This window comes from Chiloscyllium punctatum, chromosome 8 (assembly GCF_047496795.1).
Source record: "Chiloscyllium punctatum isolate Juve2018m chromosome 8, sChiPun1.3, whole genome shotgun sequence".
NCBI lineage: Eukaryota > Metazoa > Chordata > Chondrichthyes > Orectolobiformes > Hemiscylliidae > Chiloscyllium > Chiloscyllium punctatum.
Genome location: NC_092746.1, coordinates 36926760 through 36950596, shown reverse-complemented (window position 1 = coordinate 36950596; position 23837 = coordinate 36926760). Strand labels below are relative to the sequence as shown.

The 23837-nt window shown below is 40.2% G+C and overlaps 1 protein-coding gene across 4 annotated transcripts in view; it reads right to left on the bottom strand.

Moving 5' to 3' along the window:
• Positions 1-23837, bottom strand: part of dgkb (diacylglycerol kinase, beta) — an 801318-nt gene that overhangs the window by 637361 nt on the left and 140120 nt on the right. For all 4 annotated transcript variants that reach the window (XM_072575379.1, XM_072575382.1, XM_072575380.1 and 1 more), the window contains exons 3-4: positions 20548-20624; positions 3453-3473 (exon numbers count right to left, since the gene is read on the bottom strand). In XM_072575379.1, coding sequence (XP_072431480.1) covers positions 3453-3473; positions 20548-20624 — 98 coding nt within the window. The remainder of the gene's footprint in view (positions 1-3452; positions 3474-20547; positions 20625-23837) is intronic.

Sequence of the window (23837 nt, the reverse complement as noted above, 5' to 3'; positions counted from 1 at the left end):
GAATCCATGCATCTGGTAAACCTACACTGCACTTTCCAAATTCAAGAGACCTTTCTTAAGTTGTCGTGACCAGAACTGCTCGCACTACTCTGGCTTGGTTTAACCAGGGCTTGGAACAACTTAAGCACAACATTGCACTCTGGTCTGCAAGATAAGATCATCACTTCATTAGCCTTTTTGATCATCTTGTGTACTCAAATTATTTTAATCATCTATGTGTCTGGAACACTCTTGCAACTCCCAAGGCTCTTTTCACCTCTACTGTTATTAAAATGCATTTGCCACGGTTTTGCCATTCGCTTAGTTAGCCAATATCTCTTTGAAATTGCATGCTTCTATCTATACAGCTTGCATTCACAATGCTGCCTACCTTCAATGTCATCTGCAAATTGCGATCAGCAACTTTCTATGCTATGCTTTAAGGTATAAGTAAATCTGGGATACACTGAGTTTCCAAAACAGAGCTTTGCAGAATGCAACAACTTAGAGCCTGATAATTACAGCACCAGCTCATTGTCTTAAACATTGTCAGCTAATTTCCTAATTTAGAAAAACAGAACTGAGTTTCATGGGCTTCAACTATAATCTCTTAATCTCTTATGAAGATCTTTCGCAAATATCTTCAGAGGTTCTTGTACATTTGTACTTCTGGATGAATGATTGAAGGAACTTCTTCAGACCATATTTCCTCACCAAGCTGTTGTGCCTCAGAAACAATTATCAACATTTGATAACGCCGAGTGAACAGACTGCTGGACCAAAGGATGTTGTGAACATTCCACATCTGGTCTTTTCTCTTTAAAGGGCACTTATTTTCTGAGCTTCATTTTCCACTTGAGCATTGCATTCTCCTGCTCGATTCCATAAGGCTATAAGAAATAGGAAAACAAGTCGGCCACTTGACCTCTCCAGGCTCCTCCATCATTCAATAGGTTCTAACATTCTTTATTTCCACTTTCCTGCCCTTTCCCCATAGATTCTTGATCACTAAGGGATCAAGGGTTCTCTCTCGGTCTTACATATACACAAGGAACCTACCCCCACTGTGGCAAAGAGTTTCAAAGACTCTCAACCCTCTAGAAGCATTTCATCCTCATCTCGGTCTTAAATTAGCCGTTTATTCTGAGACAATGCACTCTCAGACTTGACTCTGCCATGAGGGGTAACATCCTCTCAATATTTACCCTGTCAAGTCCATTGAGAATCCTTACTGTTTCAATGAAATCACCTCTCATTCCTCTAAACTTCAATGAGTCGAGTCGCATTCTACTTAACCTTAAGACAACCTCTTCATATTGGATCCCTTAAATTAATATATTCATCCAAGCTGGAGTCCTCACACCCTCGCTTTTTTAGTTTAAAGCCCCTCTCCACCTCCCTGGCTGCCTGGTTTGAGAGAATAAGTCCCAACACAGTCCAGGTCAAGACTGTTCCAATGGTGGAGATCCTTCTTCCCTAGTATTAAGGCCAGTGCCCTACAAACCAGAACCTACTTCATCCGTGCACCTTTTTGAGCCAGACATTCACTTCCCTAACATTATTCATCCTCTGCAAATTTGATTTAGCTCAGGCAGTAATCCAAAGTTTTAAAAACTTGATGGCTCGGTTTTCTAATTTAACATTAACTTCTTATATGCCCTCAGCAGAACCTCTGACCGCTCGAATTTCCCATTTGCACTGCAAGTCTTTCCACAGCCCAGAGTGGATAATCTGAACCCTGGCACCAGACAGGCAACACAGTCATTTGGACTCACTCTTTGTTACTGAGATCAGTGTGAATCCCTCTTTATTATGTCCCCTACCACTACTACACCCCTTCTTATTGCCCCCCTCTTGATTGGCAGCTTCTACCACTGTGCCATGGCCAGTTTGTTCACCCACACTCCATCCCTCACTCTCAACCACACAAGCTGAGAACAGCCCCAGGTCCCTGCACTCCTGTCCTTTGGATCCACTTATCTGCCTCACTTACAGATATTCTTTTTGTCTCAGACCACTGAACACTTCAGAAAATGTTCCCATTTCTGAGAAGGTAAACTCTTACACTAACAAATAACTTATCCCCTTCCTTGATGTACCACATAGTGTAATTGTAAATTGCTAGTTAATTAAATTTATAATTAATGCAACCTACACCTCTTAAAATATTTTACAGCCTTGTGAATATCAGCACGGACACTTAAACAGATTGGCCAATGTTAAATGTTAACAGGCATGTTAGGACTAACCTATTCAAATAATGAAGCTTTGGAAAGCAGTAAATGAAATGAGGTTAAATAGTAAAGTCACCATAGTCCTAACAGACCATAGGGCCATTTCTCCTTAGAGAGAGAGATAACTGGTGATGGTTTAACCTGAGGGTCACTATGCCTCCAAAAAGGGGAGACATTAGAAGGAGAAACCTTCATGGCAATCTCAACTGGAGTAGGATTTGAAGCTAGTATCACTCTGCATTACAAATCAGCGATTCAGCCAACTGAGCTAACTAGCTCCCACTGAAAGCTAATAGACCTTTACAAATCTATTAATAAAATATGCAAATCTGGTGGCCCGAAGGCCAACAAATAGCATGAAACAGTTGGATTGGGATTTCTGTATATCTTGCTTATCTGATTAATCTCTGAGCAATGCAGAGGTGACTAGTTCTCAATCCAAACAGTTGTTTTTGCAAAACTTTATAAAATTTGGAACATGTCGCCATTTCACATACACATCTTTACAGGACCCTCAGGTCTCCCATATTCTGTGCAGTTAGCTGCTTGACTCATCAAATATACACACCGACATAAGCAATCAAATCCTGTACAATGGTTCGATATCATACCAGCATAAACAAACAAAAAAAATACTAAATCCTAAGCAGTGTACAAAAACAACAGCACAATCTTTCCACTACCATCCCACCACCCCTTCGTAAAACAAAACATTATATCCTTTTCCAGTAGGTATTGACACTCAATTTTTCTTAAAATCACAGTTTGATATTTTCCTCTGGCAACTCAAATAGTAACTGTTATTCATGTGCAAGGCTCAACAATGGGTAAAGACAGACCATTTAACTGTTAAGTGATTTGACAGCCAAGTTTAATCTCACTCATGCCCGATATTCACAAGCATGCACAATTGCTCAAGATCCCTGGAAATGTAACAGAATAGAAAATCCTGCCAATTCTACCCTCCTGAATCTAAGACCACTAAAAGCAATGAAAATACTCTGAACACTGTCACTGCAGAGATCAATTAACTCAACACAAAGTAGAGTATTTGGTGTTTGTGGTTCAGGAGCTTATTAGTAGATTTAATAAACCATCAACAATCTAAGATCAAATTATTCCTCAACTTCATTCTGTGTAAAAATAGCCCAAATGCCCCTCATGTCTAAGTTAAACAGCAACTCATCCACTATTGTCTCATCACCAAATCCTGTACATTTTGAAATAAATGACACTTACTTGACTAAGAACATCCTGCTTCTGAGGAGATGGGCAAGCAAAAGAAGAGAGAGAGAAAGTAAAACTAGATTAGCATTTACAGTAGTTAAACAGTTAGAAAAGCAGAGAACATAATACAAAGTGATAGCAAATTAACTTGCACTAAATAATGTGAGGCATTGTTAGATGAGAGCTATAATGAAAACTGTGACACAAAAGTCACCAATGTCTGCTCAACAAATATATCTGTTGAAGAATGACTTAAGTGCAGCTTTACACATGAGATTTTGCCACTTTTAATCAGAGCAGTACAAAGAAATCCCTTGCAATCAAAACTCCAGATTAGCTGGTGTTGGCTATGGTTGATAAGGGCAAACTAATTCAGGAAAGCGATTACTTTATGACAGCAGAATATCCAAGTCCTTCTCATAAATGGCCTAAACTTTGCCTGCAATTATCACATAATGTAAACATAAAGCATTTAAGTAACAATTTTTTTTTCTATTAGGCCCTATTCTAATTCCTCACCAAAAGTATTTAAGCTGTATAGATACAAAAAATAACTATGATTTAGTTCATAGAATTCAGTCCATGAAAAAATAATGGTCTTGTTCAACCAACTCACTAAGTGCTTGTGTTAAATGATATCCTGACAGACCTGGGTCATTGGGGTAGGAACTCCAGTCTTCAAAAACTTCCCCATAAGTTAATAGAGTTGTGAAGGAGAAAATTTAACATTTTCAAGGTACTTCTGCAAAACACCACAGATTTAGAATTACAGAATTGTTACAATGTCAAGAGAGTCCATTTGGACAATCACATCTGCATGGTCTGTCCGAATGACATGTCACTGAATGCCTTCTATCTGCCTTCAACCCTAAACCCTATACGCTGGTTGTCTAATTCTCTTCTGAATGCCTCGATTGAACCTGTTCCACAATGTGCTCAGGTGCTACATTCCAGATTCTAAACAGTGGTGCCCAGAACTATGTACAGTACTCCAGCTGAGATATAGCTAGTGTTTTTACAAGCACAACATAACATCCTTGGTCTAATATTTTAGGACCCTATTAATAGAATACTGTGATTTTGTTTTTATTTACTGCTCTCCCAACCTGTCCTATTACCTTCAATGACTTATGCATGTATACTCAGTCCCTCATTTCCAATATACCACTGCTTGAAACACTAAGAAGAAAGCCAGGAAGTGTACAATTATTTTCATCATAGCCTGGCATTACTCTGTTGCCACCAGCCACTGATACTACAGTTCTTTTATCTCAGGTAAACTAAAGAAAGACTTATATTTATTTAACCCTAAAAATCTCAAATTACTTCTGAGTAAGTTAAGCATTCTTGCAGTATGGTCACTGATGTAATGTCAGAAAATAATGGCAGCCAATATGTGCACAGTAGTATTCACAAAGCAGCAAAATACTAACAATCAAATTGTTTTAGTGTTATTGTTTATTAAGTAAACATTCTCCAGTCAACTAGAGAGAACTCCCCACCACTTTTTCTTTAAAAAAAACATGGTATGAGACTTGAATATCTCCAGAGTCGGCAGGGAATTGTCTCTCATTTTAAATAAAACTCACCTCAGACAATACAGTGTTCTTTCTATGCTGAGAACCTGGATCTGGGACCCACAACCTGCAAACTCTTGGTCAAAAAGTATAATCTTTCAGGAACAATATGGCAGGCAGGAAGAGGCCATTAGATTGTTACCATGACAGAGGCACATGCTCAATACTTGTTAACCCCATTCCAACCTTAGCCGTCGCCCTCTCAGGAGAGAATGACCCCCTCCCTCTCCGCACCCCTCATTCAATCCCATATCCCTTTTGCTGGAATCTGCCAGAGTCCAATGTCAACCACTTCACGTGATTTTTGAAATTTTTGCCTCAAACAGGTTGCTTTACTTGATGCAATGTGTATGTCATTTCCTGTAACACAGGAAACTGAGCACAGACTCTGTGGCATTGAAAATCTGTTAATAATTAAAGAAAAGTATGACAAATGCTAGAGATCTGAAGTATAAGTAAAATATGAGAGAGAAACCCAGCAGTTTTAGCTGCATTTGTGGAGAGTGAAGGAATGGAACATTTTGACCTCGATTTGACACTTCCTCAAAACTCCAACAAAGTTACAGCTGCAAATTATGGACTAACATGACATTCATGGCCTGACGTTGAGTCTTTAGTCACAACAAGGAACACGCTTCTAATACCATGTCATGCTTCATGCGATCCCAGGGTAAGGTGCAATACGAGAACTTTATGCCCTCTGGTTGCAGGGGATGATATTATGAGCAACATCTCTTAAAGGCAATTGACATATTGACTGTCGGATACAATACAATTTCGGGAGCATTTTCCTCGGGAATTGTTGTAGACTCTGTGGAGGTCACAACTCATAGTGGCATTGCCGGGGCAAGAAAGCTGCCAGCCCCCGGGTGAGGTGGGAGATGCAGAAGGAAATTGAAGTCCACCTGAAGACAACTAAAATCCAATGGTGGTGAGCTGCTCAGGTAGAGGCAGGCTCTCCTCTGGCTTTTTTGGCAAAAGGTGGGGCTTTGGAGCTCTCACAACCATCTTGCCAACAGTGTAAAATTCTGCCCTGTCACTCAGAGGCAGGATTGCCTCCACTATACTGCAACTGATTACCAATGAAGTGCAGTCATTCCAACCACCAAAATATATATAAATGCCCACAGGCCAAGATATTGCCTATATAGCACTCATACACTTCGGAAAATTCTGGATTGTTGTTTCGAGTATTAGAGCTGAAATAGAAGAACAATCTTATTCCAAATTTATCAACTTGCAGAGGCAGTGAAGAAATGTGAAACAGTTGAGAAATATTTCAGCTAACAAAAAACTCCTACATAGTATGAGAACAAAAACAGCATTACTCAACAAATTGTTTCACACTAATCACACTCAATAATTCTTTTTTGTTCTACGATTGTATGCATAATTTTCCTTCACACTGAATTTTCCTGGCCCTTCTCTAGTGTTATGAATAATTATAGTTCATCAAATTCAAAATGTTCAGGGCAGCAATATATACATTACCAAACTCTGAGGAAGACTACGACTGGGAAGATTTAGTTTTGACATGAGCCTGTGAACACACGCAACAGGATTAAGTAAAAATAGCTAAAGCCTCATTAAAAAAGTAAAGCTTAAAGAATAATAGAAACTCAAGTGATTGAACACTTCAGGGAAAGATCATTCATGTGGTGCTGAAATTACAGAAGGAAAGGTAGACTATGAACAATCCATGTGAGAAGTGAAATAGGACAAACTTTCATTAACCACAACATGGTCCATGATTTTGGAGCGGGTAGATCCAGGGAAGGTCAGAAATCTCCTGAGTCCATTCTCCCCAAAACCAAGAAGCATAACTGAGAGATAAACTCAGCACACAGATCCGTTCCAGTATTCTGTCCAATCTGGCAAGCAAATGGAACACAGGAACCTGTGTATACAGCTATTCCATCATTCTATTGCAATGGCAGAGTTAGAAATGACAAAAAGCAAATTTTGTGCTGTGGATTCCAGTTGTAGGTAAAGCGTTGGAAAAGGTTATAAGAGATAGGATTTATCATCATCTAGAGAGGAATAAGTCAGCCAACTTATGGGATAGCCAACACAGTTTTGTGAAGGGTTCGCCATGCCTCACAAACCTTATTAAGCTATTTGAGAAGGTGACCAACAAGTGGATGAGGGTAAAGCCTCATCCAAATTTAAGGGCATTTAAATGATCATTGTATAAACATATGGATGAAAATGGAATCGTGTAGGACAGATTGGTGCAACAATCTGAAACCTATCTGTGGAATCATCGAGGGGCTGAAGGGCCTGTACTGTACCATAATGTTCTGTGATGTATATGGATTTCAGTAAGGTGTTTAATAAGATTCTCCACAGTAGGCTATTGCACAAAATATGGAGGCATGGGGTTGAGGGTGATTTAGTGGTTTGGATCAGAAACTGGTGAGCTGAAAGAAGAGAGAGGGTGGTGGTTGATGGGAAAGGTTCATCCTGGAGTTCAGTTACCAGTGGTGTACCACAAGGATCTGTGTTGGGTCCACTGCTGTTTGTCAATGTTATAAATGACCTGGATGAGGGCAGAGAAGGATTAGTTAGTAAATTTGTGGATGACACTAAGGTCGGTGGAGTTGTGGACAGTGCTGAAGGATGTTGCAGGTTGCAGAAAGACATAGATATGCTGCAGAGCTGGGCTGAAAGGTGGCAAATGGAGTTTAATGTGGAAATGTGTGAGGAGATTCACTTTGGAAGGAGTAACAGGAATAAAGAGTAGTAGGCTAATGGTAAGATTCTTGGTACTGCTGATGAGCAGAGAGATTTTGGTGTCCATGTATATAGATCCCTCAAAGTTGCCACCCGGATTGATAGGGTTGTTAAGAAGGCATACATTGTGTTAGCTTTTATTGGCAGAGAGAATGAGTTTTGGAGCCACGAAGTTATGCTGCAGCTGTACAAAACTCTGGTGCAGCTGCAGTTGGAGTATTGCATACAATTCGGGTCACCGCATTATAGGAAGGATGTGAAAATCTTGGAAAGGGTTCAGAGGAGATTTACTAGATGTTGCCAGGTATGGAGGGAAGGTCTTATGAGGAAAGGCTGAGGGACTTGAGGCTGTCTTTGTTAGAGGAAAGAAGATTGAGAGGTGACTTAATTGAGACATATAAGATAGTTAGAGGGTTAAATAGGGTGGACAGTGAGAGCCTTTTTCCTTGGCTGGTGATAAGGGGACATAGCTTTCAATTGAGGAGTGATAGATATAAGACAGATGTCAGAGGTAGTTTCTTTGCTTAGTATTAGGAGCGTGGAATGTACTGCTTGCACCAGTAGTAGACTCACCAAATTTAAGGGCATTTAAATGATCATTGTATAAACATATGGATGAAAATGGAATCATGTAGGATAGGTAGGTTTCAGATTGTTGCACCAATCTGTGGAATCATCGAGGGGCTGAAAGGCCTGTACTGTGCCATAATGTTCTATGAGTCACAAGTCACATTAGAAACTCTCAAACCCGAGTAGACATCGTCCCCAAATGGAGAGGCAGCTGAAGTTGACCCAATAAAAATCCATCAGTTACATTCTTACAACCTCAAAACAGACTGACCATTGTTCTATTTAAATGGTCAGATCACACAACATTCTTTAAATGGGTGCATTGGTTATTCGAACCAAGATAACACAGCAATGTTCCAGGTAAATGGATTAGCTTTGACCAGTATCTTGTGAGAATATCAAAACTTCTTCTGGATTTGATCTATTTTACGGCATCTTTGAAAGACCAGCCATTACAACATGATTGTTCGATTCATCCAAAACTATATCATCCAAGGGTCTAGTGTGCTGAAATTTGATTGCCGAATTGGACAGAATGTTGTAGACTGTGAAAGAATTTTACCACAGGTTATATTTGGACACAAGAAAAATCCAGAAATGTGCTTAAATGTGGCTTGAATAAATTTACACTCTTCAGTTCATAAATCTTGCTGAACAGGTGAGCCAAATCAGATACTTCCACATCACAACAAAGAGATATGTGTTGCGGAAACCTTTGGTCCTGCATTCATCAGGACTAATTCAACAATGCCAAAGGGTGTACTGGTGACAGTGAAGGTCTATTTCTGTGCTGGAAGATGGCAGAGGGATGAGCAGCCAGGAAGCACAAACTGAAGCAACAGTGTCTGTGATCATAAATATGATAAAAGCCTGTAGCATTGGCAGCAAGGTACTGGCATGGACAGAGGATTGGCTAACTGGCAGAAGGCAGGGAGTGGAGATAAGGGGGTCTTTTTCAGGATGGCAGCTGGTGATTAGTTGTGTTCTACACCATTCATTTTTCTATTTTAACAATCTGGATGAAGGAACTGATGGCATGTTGCCAAGTTTTCAGATCGAACAAAAATAGGAGGAGGGATAGGTAATGTCGAGGAAGCAGAAGGCTGCAGAAGGACTTGGACAGGCTAGGAGAGTGGGCAAAGAAGTAACAGATGGAATACAATGTGGGAAAGTGTGAGGTTATGCACTTTGGTAGGAAGAAGAGAGGCATTTTCTAAATGGGAAAAGGCTTCAGAAATCTGAAGAACTTAGGTGTGCTGGTTCAGGATTCTCTGAAGATTAACAAGCAGGTTCTTGCCGCAAAAATCTCAGCCTCGTATAAATACCTCCCTATTTCTCCCATTTTTTTTAGCGTTGACAAAGGATCAGTTAGACTTTAAACGTCAACACTTTTCTCTCCTTACAGACGCTGTCAGGCCTGCTGAGATTTTCCAGCATTTTCTCTTTTGGTTTCAGATTCCAGCATCTACAGTAATTTGCTTTTACTGGGTTCAGTTGGTAGTTAGAAAAGCAAATGCAATGTTGGCACTCATCTGACAGGACTGGAATACACTAGCAGGGATGTACTGCTGAGGCTGTATAAGGTTTTGGTCAGGCCACATTTGAAATATTGAGAGCCATTTTACATTCCATACCTAATGGAGGATGTTCTGACATTGGGAGATGGTCCAGAGACGGTTTATGGCAATGTTCCTGGAGATGAAGGGCTTGCCATATGAGGAGTGGTTAGGACTCTGGGTTCCGTACTCAATGGAGTTTCGAAGGATGAGGGGGATCGGATTGAAACTTACAGAATACGAAGACGACTGGACAGACTGGATGTGAAGGTGATGTTTCAAAGAGGAAGAAAGACTAGAGTTCATTCCCAGAAAGATGACCCTTTAAAACTGGGAGGAGGAGGAATATCTTCAGCCAGAGTAGGCATGCTATGCTTCAGTTATACAGAACATCAGTGAGACCATATCTGGAGTACTGTGTACTGTATTTATCAAAATACTAATGGAAGAACATTAACACATTGGAAGCAATTCAGAGAAGGCTCAGGAGATTGATATCTAAAATGAGGGGGATTTCCTTCAGAGAAAAGGATAAACAGGCCAGCCCTACATCCTCTGGAGTTTAGAAGAGTAAGAGTGACTTAACTGAAAGACGTTAGATTCTGAAGTGTCTTCACTGGGTGGTTGTTGAAAGGATGCTTCCCCTTGCAGTAGAATCCAGAACGAGGGTCACAGTATAAAAATAAGGGGGTGTCCGTTCAAGATGGAGGTGAGAAAAAATAAATTGTGAGAGAGTTTTGTCTCTTTGGAATTCTATTCCTCAATAGGCAATAGATGCAGCATTATTAAATACTTTTAAGCCAGAGGGAGATGGATTTTTGATTACCGATGGGATGAAAGATTATCGGATATGCCAAGTTGAGGTTAAAGTCAGATCAACCATAATTTTATTGAATGATGGAGGAGGCTTGAAAGGCCCAATGACCAAGTCTCCATCCTTGGTCATATATGTCATTGGAGAATGGAGGCCTTATGGGAAGGAGGCAGAGAAAGACTTTCCTCTACTAGATGTAAACCACAATGTTGATTCTACGTCCATATCGTGTCTCTTTTGTTTAATCTTCATTTCACTTTATGTATGCAATGTTCAGGGGATGTCAGTGGAATAAAGAACCCCTGCTTCAGGATCATAGAGTTGTCCATCTGTTCAAATCTAATTTTAAACAGCAGCTTAAGGAGAGGGCTGAATGTTCACTCATTAGCAAATTGATTTGCCAAGACCTTTGAGACATTTATGAGTGTTCACAATTTATCTGCAAAATTGGCTTATTTGATTTAAACTCTTACAGTTGGAAGTACATTTAACAAGGATCAAATTGAGGCAGATATGAAGAAGGTCGAATGCAAAATGCACCTGCTGGCAGAAACTTCAGATCAGAATTTCATCCACATGTTGTCGTTCAGCTGGCAAGGAATGGTACAGATAGCAAGCAGGGAGGAACCGAGAAGATTTAACACAATCAATCAGAACTGCAAACATATACAAAAGACTAAATGAATTATTAGAGCCAAGTGATGGGAATGAAAATCAGCTACTTCAGTTTCTGTACTGCTTCATTTTTCCAATTAGTTGTCAACTAAACAGAGTCAGAATAGATGTGGAGAATTGCTGGTCAATGGCATCAGGTAAATCTCCTTCTCTAATACCTTGAAGCTATTTCTGCAGCACTACAATAGCATGTAAATTCTCTGAGACGCTTGTTCAGTTCCTCTTGCATGACTTAAATCTTGCATTACAGAGGAGCAATGCACAGAGGGCATGCGAAAGCCAACTTTTAAAATCACTGTTATTCCTACTATGCTTGTTCACGCAAAATGTCCAATGTTGACTAAAACAACTCTCTCCTAACTTCCTTGTGTCTGACTTAATTCTCCATGTGGCCGTGCATGAAAGTAGTTCTGTGTGTATATGTCAGTACCTTTTTCTGTTTCAGATCTTAAATGTCCTGTTTTAGTTCACAGTCTCAGTCTGCGTCTGTCTCTTTAAGACAGCCTCCTAGCACAAAGCGGAACTCCTTTCTGATTGGTTTGCTTCAGCCTTTGCCAGAATAGTAACAAACTTGACAACAACAATGTTAGTTAACATGGACATTCTTTCACTGTTGCAGTATGTGCCTACAAGACTGGACTTGCAAAGAACTGCTGGTCCAGATAGCATTTATCTGAGGTTATTCAAAGAGATGGGAACTCTTAAGTTCACTGATATCAATAATTATTCTGAAGGTCTGGAAGGAGACGCATGTTCTATCCATATTCAGAAAGAGAAACAAGTCAGAACCGAGACATTAGATATGGGTTTTACCAACTCAGTGAAAATCAACCCTATATTTATTCTCTTATTACAGATCCATCCCTTTGCTTTTCATGTATTCCAATTGCTTTTCTGCAGTCTTGGTTTCCAGCAATCATGCTGGTGTAATCTTCATTTGATCACCGCCTCCTTCTTTTACTTAACAGAAGACAAAGTATATGTAAAACCCACACAGAATGACAATTACAGCCCATGCTTTTAAACTTTACACTTCCAGCCTTTCCAAAACAATGCTTTTGATTTTGAACATAATTGTGGATTTTCAGACTGAGCATGAGTGGAAACAGAAATGTGCAATCGTTATCAAATTCCTTCTCAAACAAGAGAAGAAGTCTTGTTCGAACCTGTGCATGAAAATGTTGGCATATTGGAGTGCAACTTTAGTACCCATGACTTTACTATGTGCCTGGATGAAAATCTGGTTGTCAAAGGTGAAGACATTGCGATTGAGGATAAAGCAGATGAGTTGTAGGTCGGTGCTCAGAGTACTGAGGCTGTTGCCGCGATGCCATCATTGTGGGGGGTGCTGGTGTAGAGTGCTGAAACGTCCATTGTGACGTGGAATGTTCCCATTTGATTGGTCTGTGGGTGCTGAGTTTCAGTAAGAAATCCGTAGTGTTGCGACAGAAGCTGAGGATCCCCTGTACAATGGGTTCAAGAGGCCTTCAACATAGCCAGAGAAGTTCTCACACAGGGTCCCACACACCTCTACTGCTCACCTTTAAACAACCACCAAACCTCAAACATATCATTGATCATAGCAAACTGCCCGGCTTTCAGGACAACTCCGTATAACCCTGTCACAGCAGGCGCTGCAAGTTGTGTCAGAGTGTGGACATGGATACCACCAGTATGCGTGGGGACACCTCCCACCATGTACATGGCAGGTACTCATGCAACTCAGCCAATGTTGTCTATCTCATACGCTGCAGGCAAGGATGCACTGAGGCATGGTACATTGGTGAAACCGAGCAGAGGCTACGGCAATGGATGAATGGGCACTGCACAACAATCACCAATCTTCTTTCTTCCTTCCTCTTGGCTGTTTCCAACTTGCTGCTGCTTGTTGATTGCTTTTGACTTACTTGATTTTCTTATGACTATTCTTAGATCAATGGTTTACGATTTCTATGAAGTTTACACCTTGCAAATGTCTGTTCCATCACTAATGAGAAAGCAGGACCAAGAAACCAAGCTTTGAAGACTATAAACATGAAACATACATACCAGCTGTGCCACCAGTCAGAGAACCAACACTAAACTCCAGTCAATCCAGTGAGGAAACATGGACTTTCCAGCCTGTGCTGGTGGATTATCAACTCGGCTCATTAATAAATCAAGTGACACCCATGATCAATGGATGGTTGTCAGCCAGAGACGAGCAACTACCAAACAATCAAAGGATCAATGTGGGACCCCAGACCCCAAATTGAGTGAAGGAAGGATGGGGATCACTGGGTCAAGGTCACAGGAGGCAGTGGGAAGTTGGGGAAGGGACCAACAGGGCTGAAGGTAAGAGTCTGAGGTGGCTTTCAGTATCCTCTCCAGTGCTTTCCTGATGTCAGAGTCTCAATCAGGTACTGAGCCATCAGGGTTTGTTGGGCAACCTTTCAAGGATGTGGGAAAACTGTGCAACCCCTCCCTTCTTTATACCAGAGTCACCAGCATACTGCACTGGGCTCAGGGATAATGGGTGTCAATTGGTGCATCTTGAGCCTAATTAATATCCCACCAGTAGGGGCTGAGAATGCCATATCAGACCCTTCCACCCTCTCATTTAATCTGAGAGGTTTTTGTATTATAAGGGGCTGCTATATGACAAAATAAAACAGTACATATCATCACAGAAAGTGATGTATCACCACATGACAGGAATACAATCTTGCTCTCTAACATCATTACGTTGTTACTGAAAAAACTGCATTTGTGAGTGACTAGCAACAGGCTTTGCTGAACTTAACCATATACAAGAAATGGCACCCTACAGACCCAAATTTCAGTTCTACGTCATCGAACATCACGAAGATAGCATCTTTCACACATGATCAGAAATCACATTTCAAGTAGACAATTAAATATCCTTTACTATTTGAGAAGGTTCCCCATGGTAGGCTATTGCAGAAAATACGGAGGCATGGGATTGAGGGTGATTTACCGGTTTGGATCAGAAATTGGCTAACTTAAAGAAGACAGAGGGTGGTGGTTGATGGGAAATATTCATCCTGGAGTTCAGTTACTAGTGGGGTACCACAAGGATTTGTTTTAGGTCCACTGTTGTTTGTCATTTTAATAAATGACCTGGATGAGGGATGAGAAGGATGGGTTAAAAAATTTGCAGATGACACTAACATCAACAGAGTTGTGGATAGTAACAAAGAATGTTGTAGGTTACAGAGGGACATAGATAAGCTGCAGAGCGGGGCTGAGAGTTAGCAAATGGAGTTTAATGTGAAGAACTGTGAGGTGATTCACTTTGGAAAGAGCCATAGGAATAAAGAGTACTGGGCTGATGGTAAGATTTTTGGTAGTGTAGCTGAGCAGAGAGATCTGTGTCCATGTACACAGATCCCTGAAAGTTGCCACCCAAGCTGATATGGTTGTTAATAAGGCATATGGTTTGTTAACTTTTATTAGTAGAGGGATTGTGTTTCGAAACCATGAAGTCATGCTGCGGCTGTACAAAACTCTGGTGTGGCCGCACTCGGGGTATTGCGCACAACTCTGGTCACCGTATTACAGGAAGGATGTGGAAGCTTTGGAAAGAATTCAGAGGAGATTGACTAGGATTTTGCCTGGTATGGAAATGAGGTCTGAAGAAAGGCTGAGGGACTTGAGACTGTTTTCACTCGAGAGAAGAAGGTTGAGAGGTGACTTAATTGAGACATATAAGACGGGGTTAGATAGGGTGGACAGTGAGAAACTATTTTCACAGATGGCAACGGCTAGCCTGAGGGGATATAGCTTTAAATTGAAGGGTGATAGATGTAGGACAGATGTCAGAGGTAAATTCTTTACTCCGAGAGTAGTACTGCCTGCAACTGTAGTAAACTCGCCAACTTTAAGGGCATTTAAATGGTCATTAGAGAGACAATAGGATGAAAATGGAATAGTGTAGGTTAGATGTGCTTTGGATTGGTTTCACAGGTTGGTGCAACATTGAAGGCCGAAGGGCCTCTCCTGCACTGTAGTGTTCAATGTACCAGGGAATTTATTAGTTTCCTGGTTACTGTTTGTTGTGTTGTTAAATAAAAAAGTTTTTTCATCATTTCTGAGCAGATTTCACAGATTTCCCTCAGCAACACAATGACAACAAGAATATTCAAAGTAGCAACCAATAATATTATAGTTTAGACAGGGTGGATAGAGACAAGCTTTTTCCCAGAGTGAAGGATTCAATAACGAGAGGTCATGCTTTCAAGGCGAGAGGTGGAAAATTTAAGGGGGATGCACTCGGCAAGTACTTCACACAGAGGGTGGTGGGCATCTGGAATGTGTTGCCAGCGGAGGGGGTAGAGGCAGGCATGGTGGATACATTTAAGATGCGTCTGGACAGATGCATGAGTAGGTGGGGAGCAAAGGGATACAAATGCTTAGGAGTTGACCGACAGGTTTAGACAGTACGTTTGGATCAGCTCAGGCTTGAAGGGCTGAAGGGTGTGTTCCTGGGCTGTAAATTTTCTTTGTTCTTTGTTTGGTTACAAACTAACACATAATTTCTGTCATGATTAAAAATGGGTGAACCACCATGTTCCCCACCTCTCTCCCCCTGACCCCCCCCCCCCCCCCCCCCCAAAATAGGTTATATTAAGTCAAACCCATCTTCTCCTTTCTATATATGATTCCTGATGGCTCTACACCTCAAATGTTACTTTGCAGACATTTTCAGTTACACTGTTTTGTTTTAGTTAAAGCCTGAGATTCATAGCCAGTATGTAATGAGGCAAAAAGAGGAAATAAGACAGAATGGGCTGGATTACATATTCATTTGGACTAAAACTTGACAGTAAATTGAGATTGGGAGGTAGTGGAGAGAGACTTTGGCATTTATTGAGAAGAGTGATGGAACAGATGGAGGCAGAGAGTGAAAAATATTCACGTGGTGTTTGGCTGCAGGATAGGTGACATCATAAGGCCTGAGCAGCAATAGAATTCAGCCTTTCAATACCTCTGGTCAGGCAACTGTAGTGTAGAGTGAGGAGGAGAAGCTGGTCAACTTTGCTTTGTATTGAAGGGGGAGGGGAAGTTTTATCTAATATGGAGAAAAAGTAAAAGGAAGATTTAAACTAAGAAATATTGAACACTGAACCCATGACCTGGGGAGAACTCGCTAGTATTGACTTGATTTGTCACCACCCGTCCAGTTCAGTGCTGTGTTGACTTGGGGCACCAACCTGACAGGCAAGCGGTACAAGACCTGCCTACTTTCTATCTGAGTATCAGGGTACTCTTGTTCAAGAAATTTTAAATGAGCAAAATATACCCACTTTCAGTTTGAACTAATCTGAGTAAGAAAATAACTTTGAGGGCATTCACTCTTCAAGTAGTGGACAGAAATCCACACTTCAAATTTACTTCTCTGCACAAATACATAGGCAACCAGCCAATAAAATTTAAACAGATTATCAGAACGGGTATTAAAGTGAGGAAATAGTGCACATGACTTGATTGCAGCCTGTTCTTAAAATGGGGCAGAATGGCTGTGATGTGTCATTGCCTTTTAGGAAATTATTGATTCTTAGTAACAACCACATTTTTTTAAAAAAAGGTCAGAAGTGTATAACAGTAAATTAACTGATGCATTATAAATCTCTCAAGTCAAAACTTTAAATTATTTAGCCTCCAGGATGTTACCAAATGGCTGGCAGGTAGACAGACAATCTTCAATTAGTTAATTCCAGTAGCAAATAGAGAGAGACCACAAATTCCTCTTTATGACAGCTGAATCCAGAATATTCCTACTGTGACCAAAATAGCAAGCACAAATAACAACAGACTATTTAATTTTCTGGAGGTCAGGCCCTTAATGCTTCACTTGCCACAGTTGAGACTTCCCAAGAAGCATACTCATCTATTAAAGCCAAAAGAGAAAGTAATAACATTGCCTATTATCAGGAAATTTCAAAACTGCATGCAAATTTACAAAAAAAAGTTCTGCTGTAAAAATTTCACATACATAGGACATCCCAAAGCATTTGCCAACATTAGTACAGTCACTAATGTAATGTTGTCAAAAACAGATGGCCATATACTAAAATGCTACTGGACTTGGCATAATTAAAATAGATATCGAACAAAAACTTCACTTTCAAATCCCACACCAAGATTTTAACAAAAGGATGTATACTGACATAAAACTTAACCTTAGTTCTTTATTCCTAGTTGTGTCTGCAGGGTGAAGGTCTGCATGCAGTGATTATGTTGGTCACACCACCATCCCACACACCCCCTCAAAGATGTGTCTCAGCCTACCCCTCAGAACAGCATTCCTTTTTTTTAATGTGATACTTGGATGTGTGCATCACTGGCTGGGCCACCATTTAATACCCACCCCTAATTAACCTGGAGAAAATGGCAGTGAGCAGCCTTCTTGAACGGCAGCAGTCTTTTGGATCTCGGGACACCCATATGGTGTTAAGAGAATTCAAATGGTTTAACCCAATGACAGAGGAAGAACAATCATTATTCCAAATCAAGTTGCTGTCTGACTTGGATTGGAATTTGTAGGTGCTGCTGTTCCCATGTTCTTCTGCTGCCCTTGTCCTTCGAGGTGTTAGAGGTCATGAGGTTGAAAGGTGTAGTGGAAGAGTTCTGAGAGTTACTGCAGTGTGTCTTGTAGATGGTGCACACTGCTAACCCTGTGTTTAATTTGTAAAGGGAATGAGTGTTAAAGGTTTTCAATGGAGTGACAGTCAAGTGATTTGCTACTTGTTTTGAATGGTGTCATGACTGAGTGTTGTTAGAGCTGCATGCATTCAGGCAGTTCAGAAAAGCTCATGACAATCCTGACTTGTGCCTTGTAGATAGTGAACAGGCATTTGGGAGGTAGGGGAGGAGTTACTCATTGTAGACACTGTTTTTGTCCCTAATCAAGTCTGGTCGAGGTATGCCCCAGGAAGTTGAAAGTGATGAATTCAGTGATAGTAATGCCACTGAATTTCAAAGGGGGGAGGTCATTGCCTATGTAGCTTGATATAGTTGGACCTAAACCCTGAAACTTCTACAATGATGTCCCAACACTGAGATAACTCCAACAATAACCACCATTCTCCCTTATGCTGGATGTAACCTGAACTATTGGGAGCTTCTCTCTCCTCCCCCTCTCAAAACAAAATCCCACTGACTCTACTTTTGCTAGAGCTCCTTGATGCCACACTTGGTCAACTCTTCGGATGGTCAGTGTGGACCTGTTGGGTCTAATGGCTTGTCTCCACACTGTAGGGATTCTATGATTCTAAATGCTTCCTTGATGCTTATGGGAGTCACTCTTACCTCACCTCTGGAATTCCATCCTTTGCAGGGGTAATTTTATTTTGCATTTACTGAATTAACTATTCTTCGGGTTTGTTGAGAGTGATTAGCAGTTAGGGATACTTTTATTAAGTAGATTTGTATTCAGTGAGAATTTCGAACTCAGAGAGCTGGTTTCTATTCAGTCAAGGGAAAAAGATGACTTAAGTCTCTAGTTCTTAGTTATCCAGCACAATCTTGTTACTCTCAATGTCAACATGGTCATTAAAACAACATAGTGCAAGAGAATGGGCTGATTGCATCTAGCAAGGCAAATCCATTTTCTTTAAAATCACAGTTTCTATCCTCAACTCACCATGGTGCCTAATACGGTGGGATGGTTCAAAGATGACAAAAAGTTAGTTAAGATTCTGGAATTCTTGCTACAAATTGTTTTCAAGCCAAGTTCACAAACTGTTGTGAAACACACATTGTTGTAAAAGGAGTCAGATAGTTACATAAAGAAATGAATTCCAAAGAATATAGGGAATGAACAAGGGTGTGGCATTTCAAAATCTTGGTAACTGGTAGAGAAAAATGTTTATGCAGATCAAACGATCTGTTCCCATGATACAACATTCAAGAAATGCAACCACCTTAAAATCTGCATGGCATACTTCACTGCCACTTTAAATCATGTGAACTACTGTTTTGATTCCAATAATCATCATTTGATTATTTATTTTATCTTGTTGTTTCATTGCTGTCTAAAATGGGTTCATCAATTCAAATATCAGTGTACATTTGAAAGCTGCGAATTGATAACATCAGATAGCGCTGAGATTTTTTTAAAAATCCTTGTCTAAATGTTGCAAGTGTCGAGCTTTCTAAAGAGTGATGAACAACCTATTGCAAATTCATCACTTCCTTTTCTGATCCATTCTGTAGTATGATCTAAAATGACATCTTTGAAACAACATGAGCTATAATTATTCTGATCAATTTTAGTCTACCAAATTGAAATGCAGCAAGATTCTGTCATTGTAGTGTTTGACATCTTGACTACAGCTACTTTTTAATTGAGGGATAATATGGGTATTGAATATTTACCATACTATTGACTGACAGACTGTGTGTAGACTGAAGATATATTTATACTGAAAAAGCACCGACATTCTCCATATGGTGCCTGAATCTACTTTTCTGAACAGACATTTCATTAAAAAATCCATCAATAAGGCATGACAAGGACACCAACAAGCATAAATGTCAAAATCAATGATGCAGTCAAGATTCTGCTGAAAGAAGAGTCAATACAAAATGATTCCAATTAAGAGAGAGTATGATAAGTGACAGAGACATACAGATGTAATGTCGTCTTTACTTCAAATTGCAAAATTCATGTCAATAAATCTGAATTTACAATCCAGGAAAAAATGACCATGGAAATTGATGATTTGGTACAAAAACCCAAATTGAACATTAATACCTTCTAGAGAAGTGAACCTGTCATACTAACTCAGTCTGGCCTACATGTTGCATTACTTCCAGACAGAGTAGTTGACTGAATATCACCTAAAGCAGCCAAAAAGTTAATTAGTTTTATAAAATCAAGCACAAAAAGATTTGCAATAATGGATGGAAAAATGATACCTTCCCTAAATTCTGCGACACTAAAGAAATTGGAATACATGTGTTTATTTCCTTTCAGTGGTCTAATATTTATTCCTTGACTGAGAAATGAGAAGTCTTGAGTGTGGTGCTGGAAAAGCACAGCAGGTCAGACAGCATCGGAGAAGCAGGAAAATCGATGTTTCGGGCATAAGCTCTTCATCAGGAATGAGAAGACAGAACATGAGTCTATGATGTTTCTCTTAATATGGGCAACATTATATGAAATGTAATAAAAATACCTGCTCTGGATTATACTTCACGAGTGTACCAGCGCCATGGAATTCTTCTAGAACATCTTTAAGTTTCTTTGTGGAGTCTAAATGAAAAGATAAAATGGTTTTACTTTTTCTAGTTTACCATACAAAAGGCAGAATGGAATTTTCACAGAACAATAATCATGGGTTTTCTACAGATCAGAGGTTCTGGCATATTTGTCTAATTCTGAATCTCCGATGAAGAAATAAGTCGATTAGAAAAAGTGAAATTACATCAAAGAGAACAACTCCAGGGTTCACAATCAAAACATAAATGGAGGATGGACAGGAAATGCAGAAATTCATGGAATCATAACAGAGATTTTTGTTTTGCATTATAATTTACAAAGAGGTTAGCAAAAAAGTATTGGGAAAAGAAGGCTATAGTGAGAGCTGTATAGTATTACTGAGTTGAAGATGAATTAAAATATCCACTCAGAAGGTTTTACTAAATTTGTACAAACAATATTAAAATGTTACCTATTTAGGAAACAGTATCTTGAAATAGTCCACAGATTACATACAAAAGCTATATTTATGACCATCTTAAAATGTAAGGTTGAGATTAGAAAGTATTTGTTGAACCTTGCTTCCGTTTATAATCTCTAGTTTTCCTTGGCTAGAGGCTACCTCATTTCTGTACATTGTTTGTGTTCAATTAGCTCTGTCATGGCCTTTAGAAATTAGACAGAAATGCCTGATATTGAGAATCAGTCGCCTAAACTGGCTGCTGTTCTCATTTCCTAGAATTATATTGCCACCTTTCCATTGTAACCAAGTCAAATCTTTAGAATTCTTACAGTGTGGAAACAGGCCCTTTGGCCTAACAAGTCCACACCGACCCTCTGAAGAATAACGCATCCAGACCCATTCCCCTACCCTATATTTACTCCTGCCTAATGCACCTATCCTACACATCCCTGGACATTACGGGCATGGCTAATTCACCTAAACTGCACATCTTTGGACCATGGGATGAAACTGGAAACCCATGCAGACACGGGGAGAATGTGCAAACTCCACACAGGCAGTCACCCGAGGCTGGAATCGAACTCAAGTCCCTATGCTGTGAGGCAGCAGTGCTAACCACTGAGCCACCGTGCCGCCTTAGTACTCCCTTCCTAATAGCATGTCTGTGTGACAAAGACTATGCTGGTTCAATTATCTCCAGACAGAGTTTTACAGATGGGCAATAAATGCTGGTCTTGCCATGAACCAAAGGAAAAACAGAAACATATTTCTCTTCAGGGGAAGATCCAATCACATCATCCCATGTGAGTGTGACAAAGATGAACCCTTCCCCATTGCTCATCTTGGCCTGTGGCTTTTGACATTGTTTGCCACACCATCCTACTCCAATGTCTCTCCACTGTGGTCCAGGTGGTTGGGACTGTTCTCACCTGATTTCATTCTTTGCTTTTCAATAGTAGCCAAAGAATCGCATGCAATGTCTTTTCTTTCTGCCCCTGTATCATTGGCATAACCCAACATTTTGACTTGCACATGCAGCACCCAGGAAACATCATCTGAAGTCAGTATTAGGTTTCATATGGACAATTACAGCATCCAGTTCTACCTCATGACCAGCTTTCTCAATTACTCCACCACTGCTGAATTATTAGACTGGTCATCGAAAATCGATGAGCATAAATGCCTTCTAAATAAGCATTGGAAATACTAAAGTTGTTTTTACTCCAGTCCTGTTTCAAACTTCATTCCCTAGGACCTGTTAAGGAGAAGTGTTATCAAAAGTATTAAGTTATTATACCATCAGCTGGATATAGCTGGAATATTTCAAATAAACACTTCAAAGAAAAATGAAATGGTCTGACAGTAGCTAAAATACTGCACTTGTGAAGAGAAATTGGATTTTGTAAGACAGAGTTTGCCGAGAAAAAGGTCACGTAAAACAGGTGCAAAAAAGCTGATGGGTTCTGAAATAATAAACAATAATAAAGAAAAATTGCCACCAGACAGAGAGAAAACAGAAATAACCTATTCCTTCTTGCTTTGTTTGAAACATCTCTCAAAGCTGAACCATCCATTGGAAGGCCCATTGGAAGATTTCACTGTTGCAACTCAAGAGTTCTTATGGGAAAATTCCAAATCAACTCAATTGTATTGGAGAGAATGAGAGACTCATTCAATTCCAACAATAGCAGAACTGCCCCAGTAAGAAACTCCATAACCAGCAGATACCTCATGAAAAATGGCCTAAAGCTGGTAGCACACCGCTGAACAACCCATAAATAACAGTCTTTCCTGACTTGGTAAATGACAAAATTTTCAGACCTGGATTGAAGCAGAGTTTAACTTTATTTGCATAAATCTAGAGAACATTTGTTGCTTTTGCCATAATTGGAGCTGAATATATTTGTATATTTTAAGACTTGTGTTTATAAGTTCACCGTGGTTAGCACTGCTGCCTCACAGCGCCAGAGACCCGGGTTCAACTCCCGCCTCAGGCGACTGACTGTGTGGAGTTTGCACGTTCTCCCTGTGTCTGCTTGGGTTTCTTCCGGGTGCTCCGGTTTCCTCCCACAGTCCAAAGATGTGCAGGTCAGGTGAATTGGTCATGCTAAATTGCCCGTAGTGTTAGGTAAGGGGTAAATGTAGGGGTATGGGTGGGTTGCGCTTCGGCAGGGCGGTGTGGACTTGTTGGGCCGAAGGGCCTGTTTCCACACTGTAAGCAATCTAATCTAATCTAATCGAATCTAATCTAATCTAAAAAAGTCTTTGAGTGACAATTTGTGAACACAAATCATTCTTTACTTGTTCAATTAAGGAACCTGGCTGTCTGAATCTTTCACCAAGCAACTGACAGTGAAGTGTACATTTTTTGAATTAGTAATAATGACCCCCTATAAAATCAAACACCATTGTAACTAATCCAGGAATGGTGTGGAAAGAGGTGTCAGTTCATCACTCCTGATTCAGTCATAACACTACTGATACTAGCCCCTTCTCTGGTGAATATACTGAGATTAAGTCTCCTGTTCGCAACCTTGTTAGCAACTTGGAGTTCAAGTTCAGCTTGCTACCTTACACTCATGCCATCACTAAGATTACCTGTTTTCACTTCACTGACCCAAATTCATCTCCATCCTAGCTGATCTGCTTCTGAAGCTTTTGTCATGTCTGGACTCAACTATTCTATTCCAGTCTGGGCAGGTTTCCCATATAGTATCCTGCGCAGAATTGAGGTAATTTAAAAATCTCTGCTGCCTGTGTCTTACCTTGATGCAAATCCTTTTTCTCCCTATCACGTCTATGCT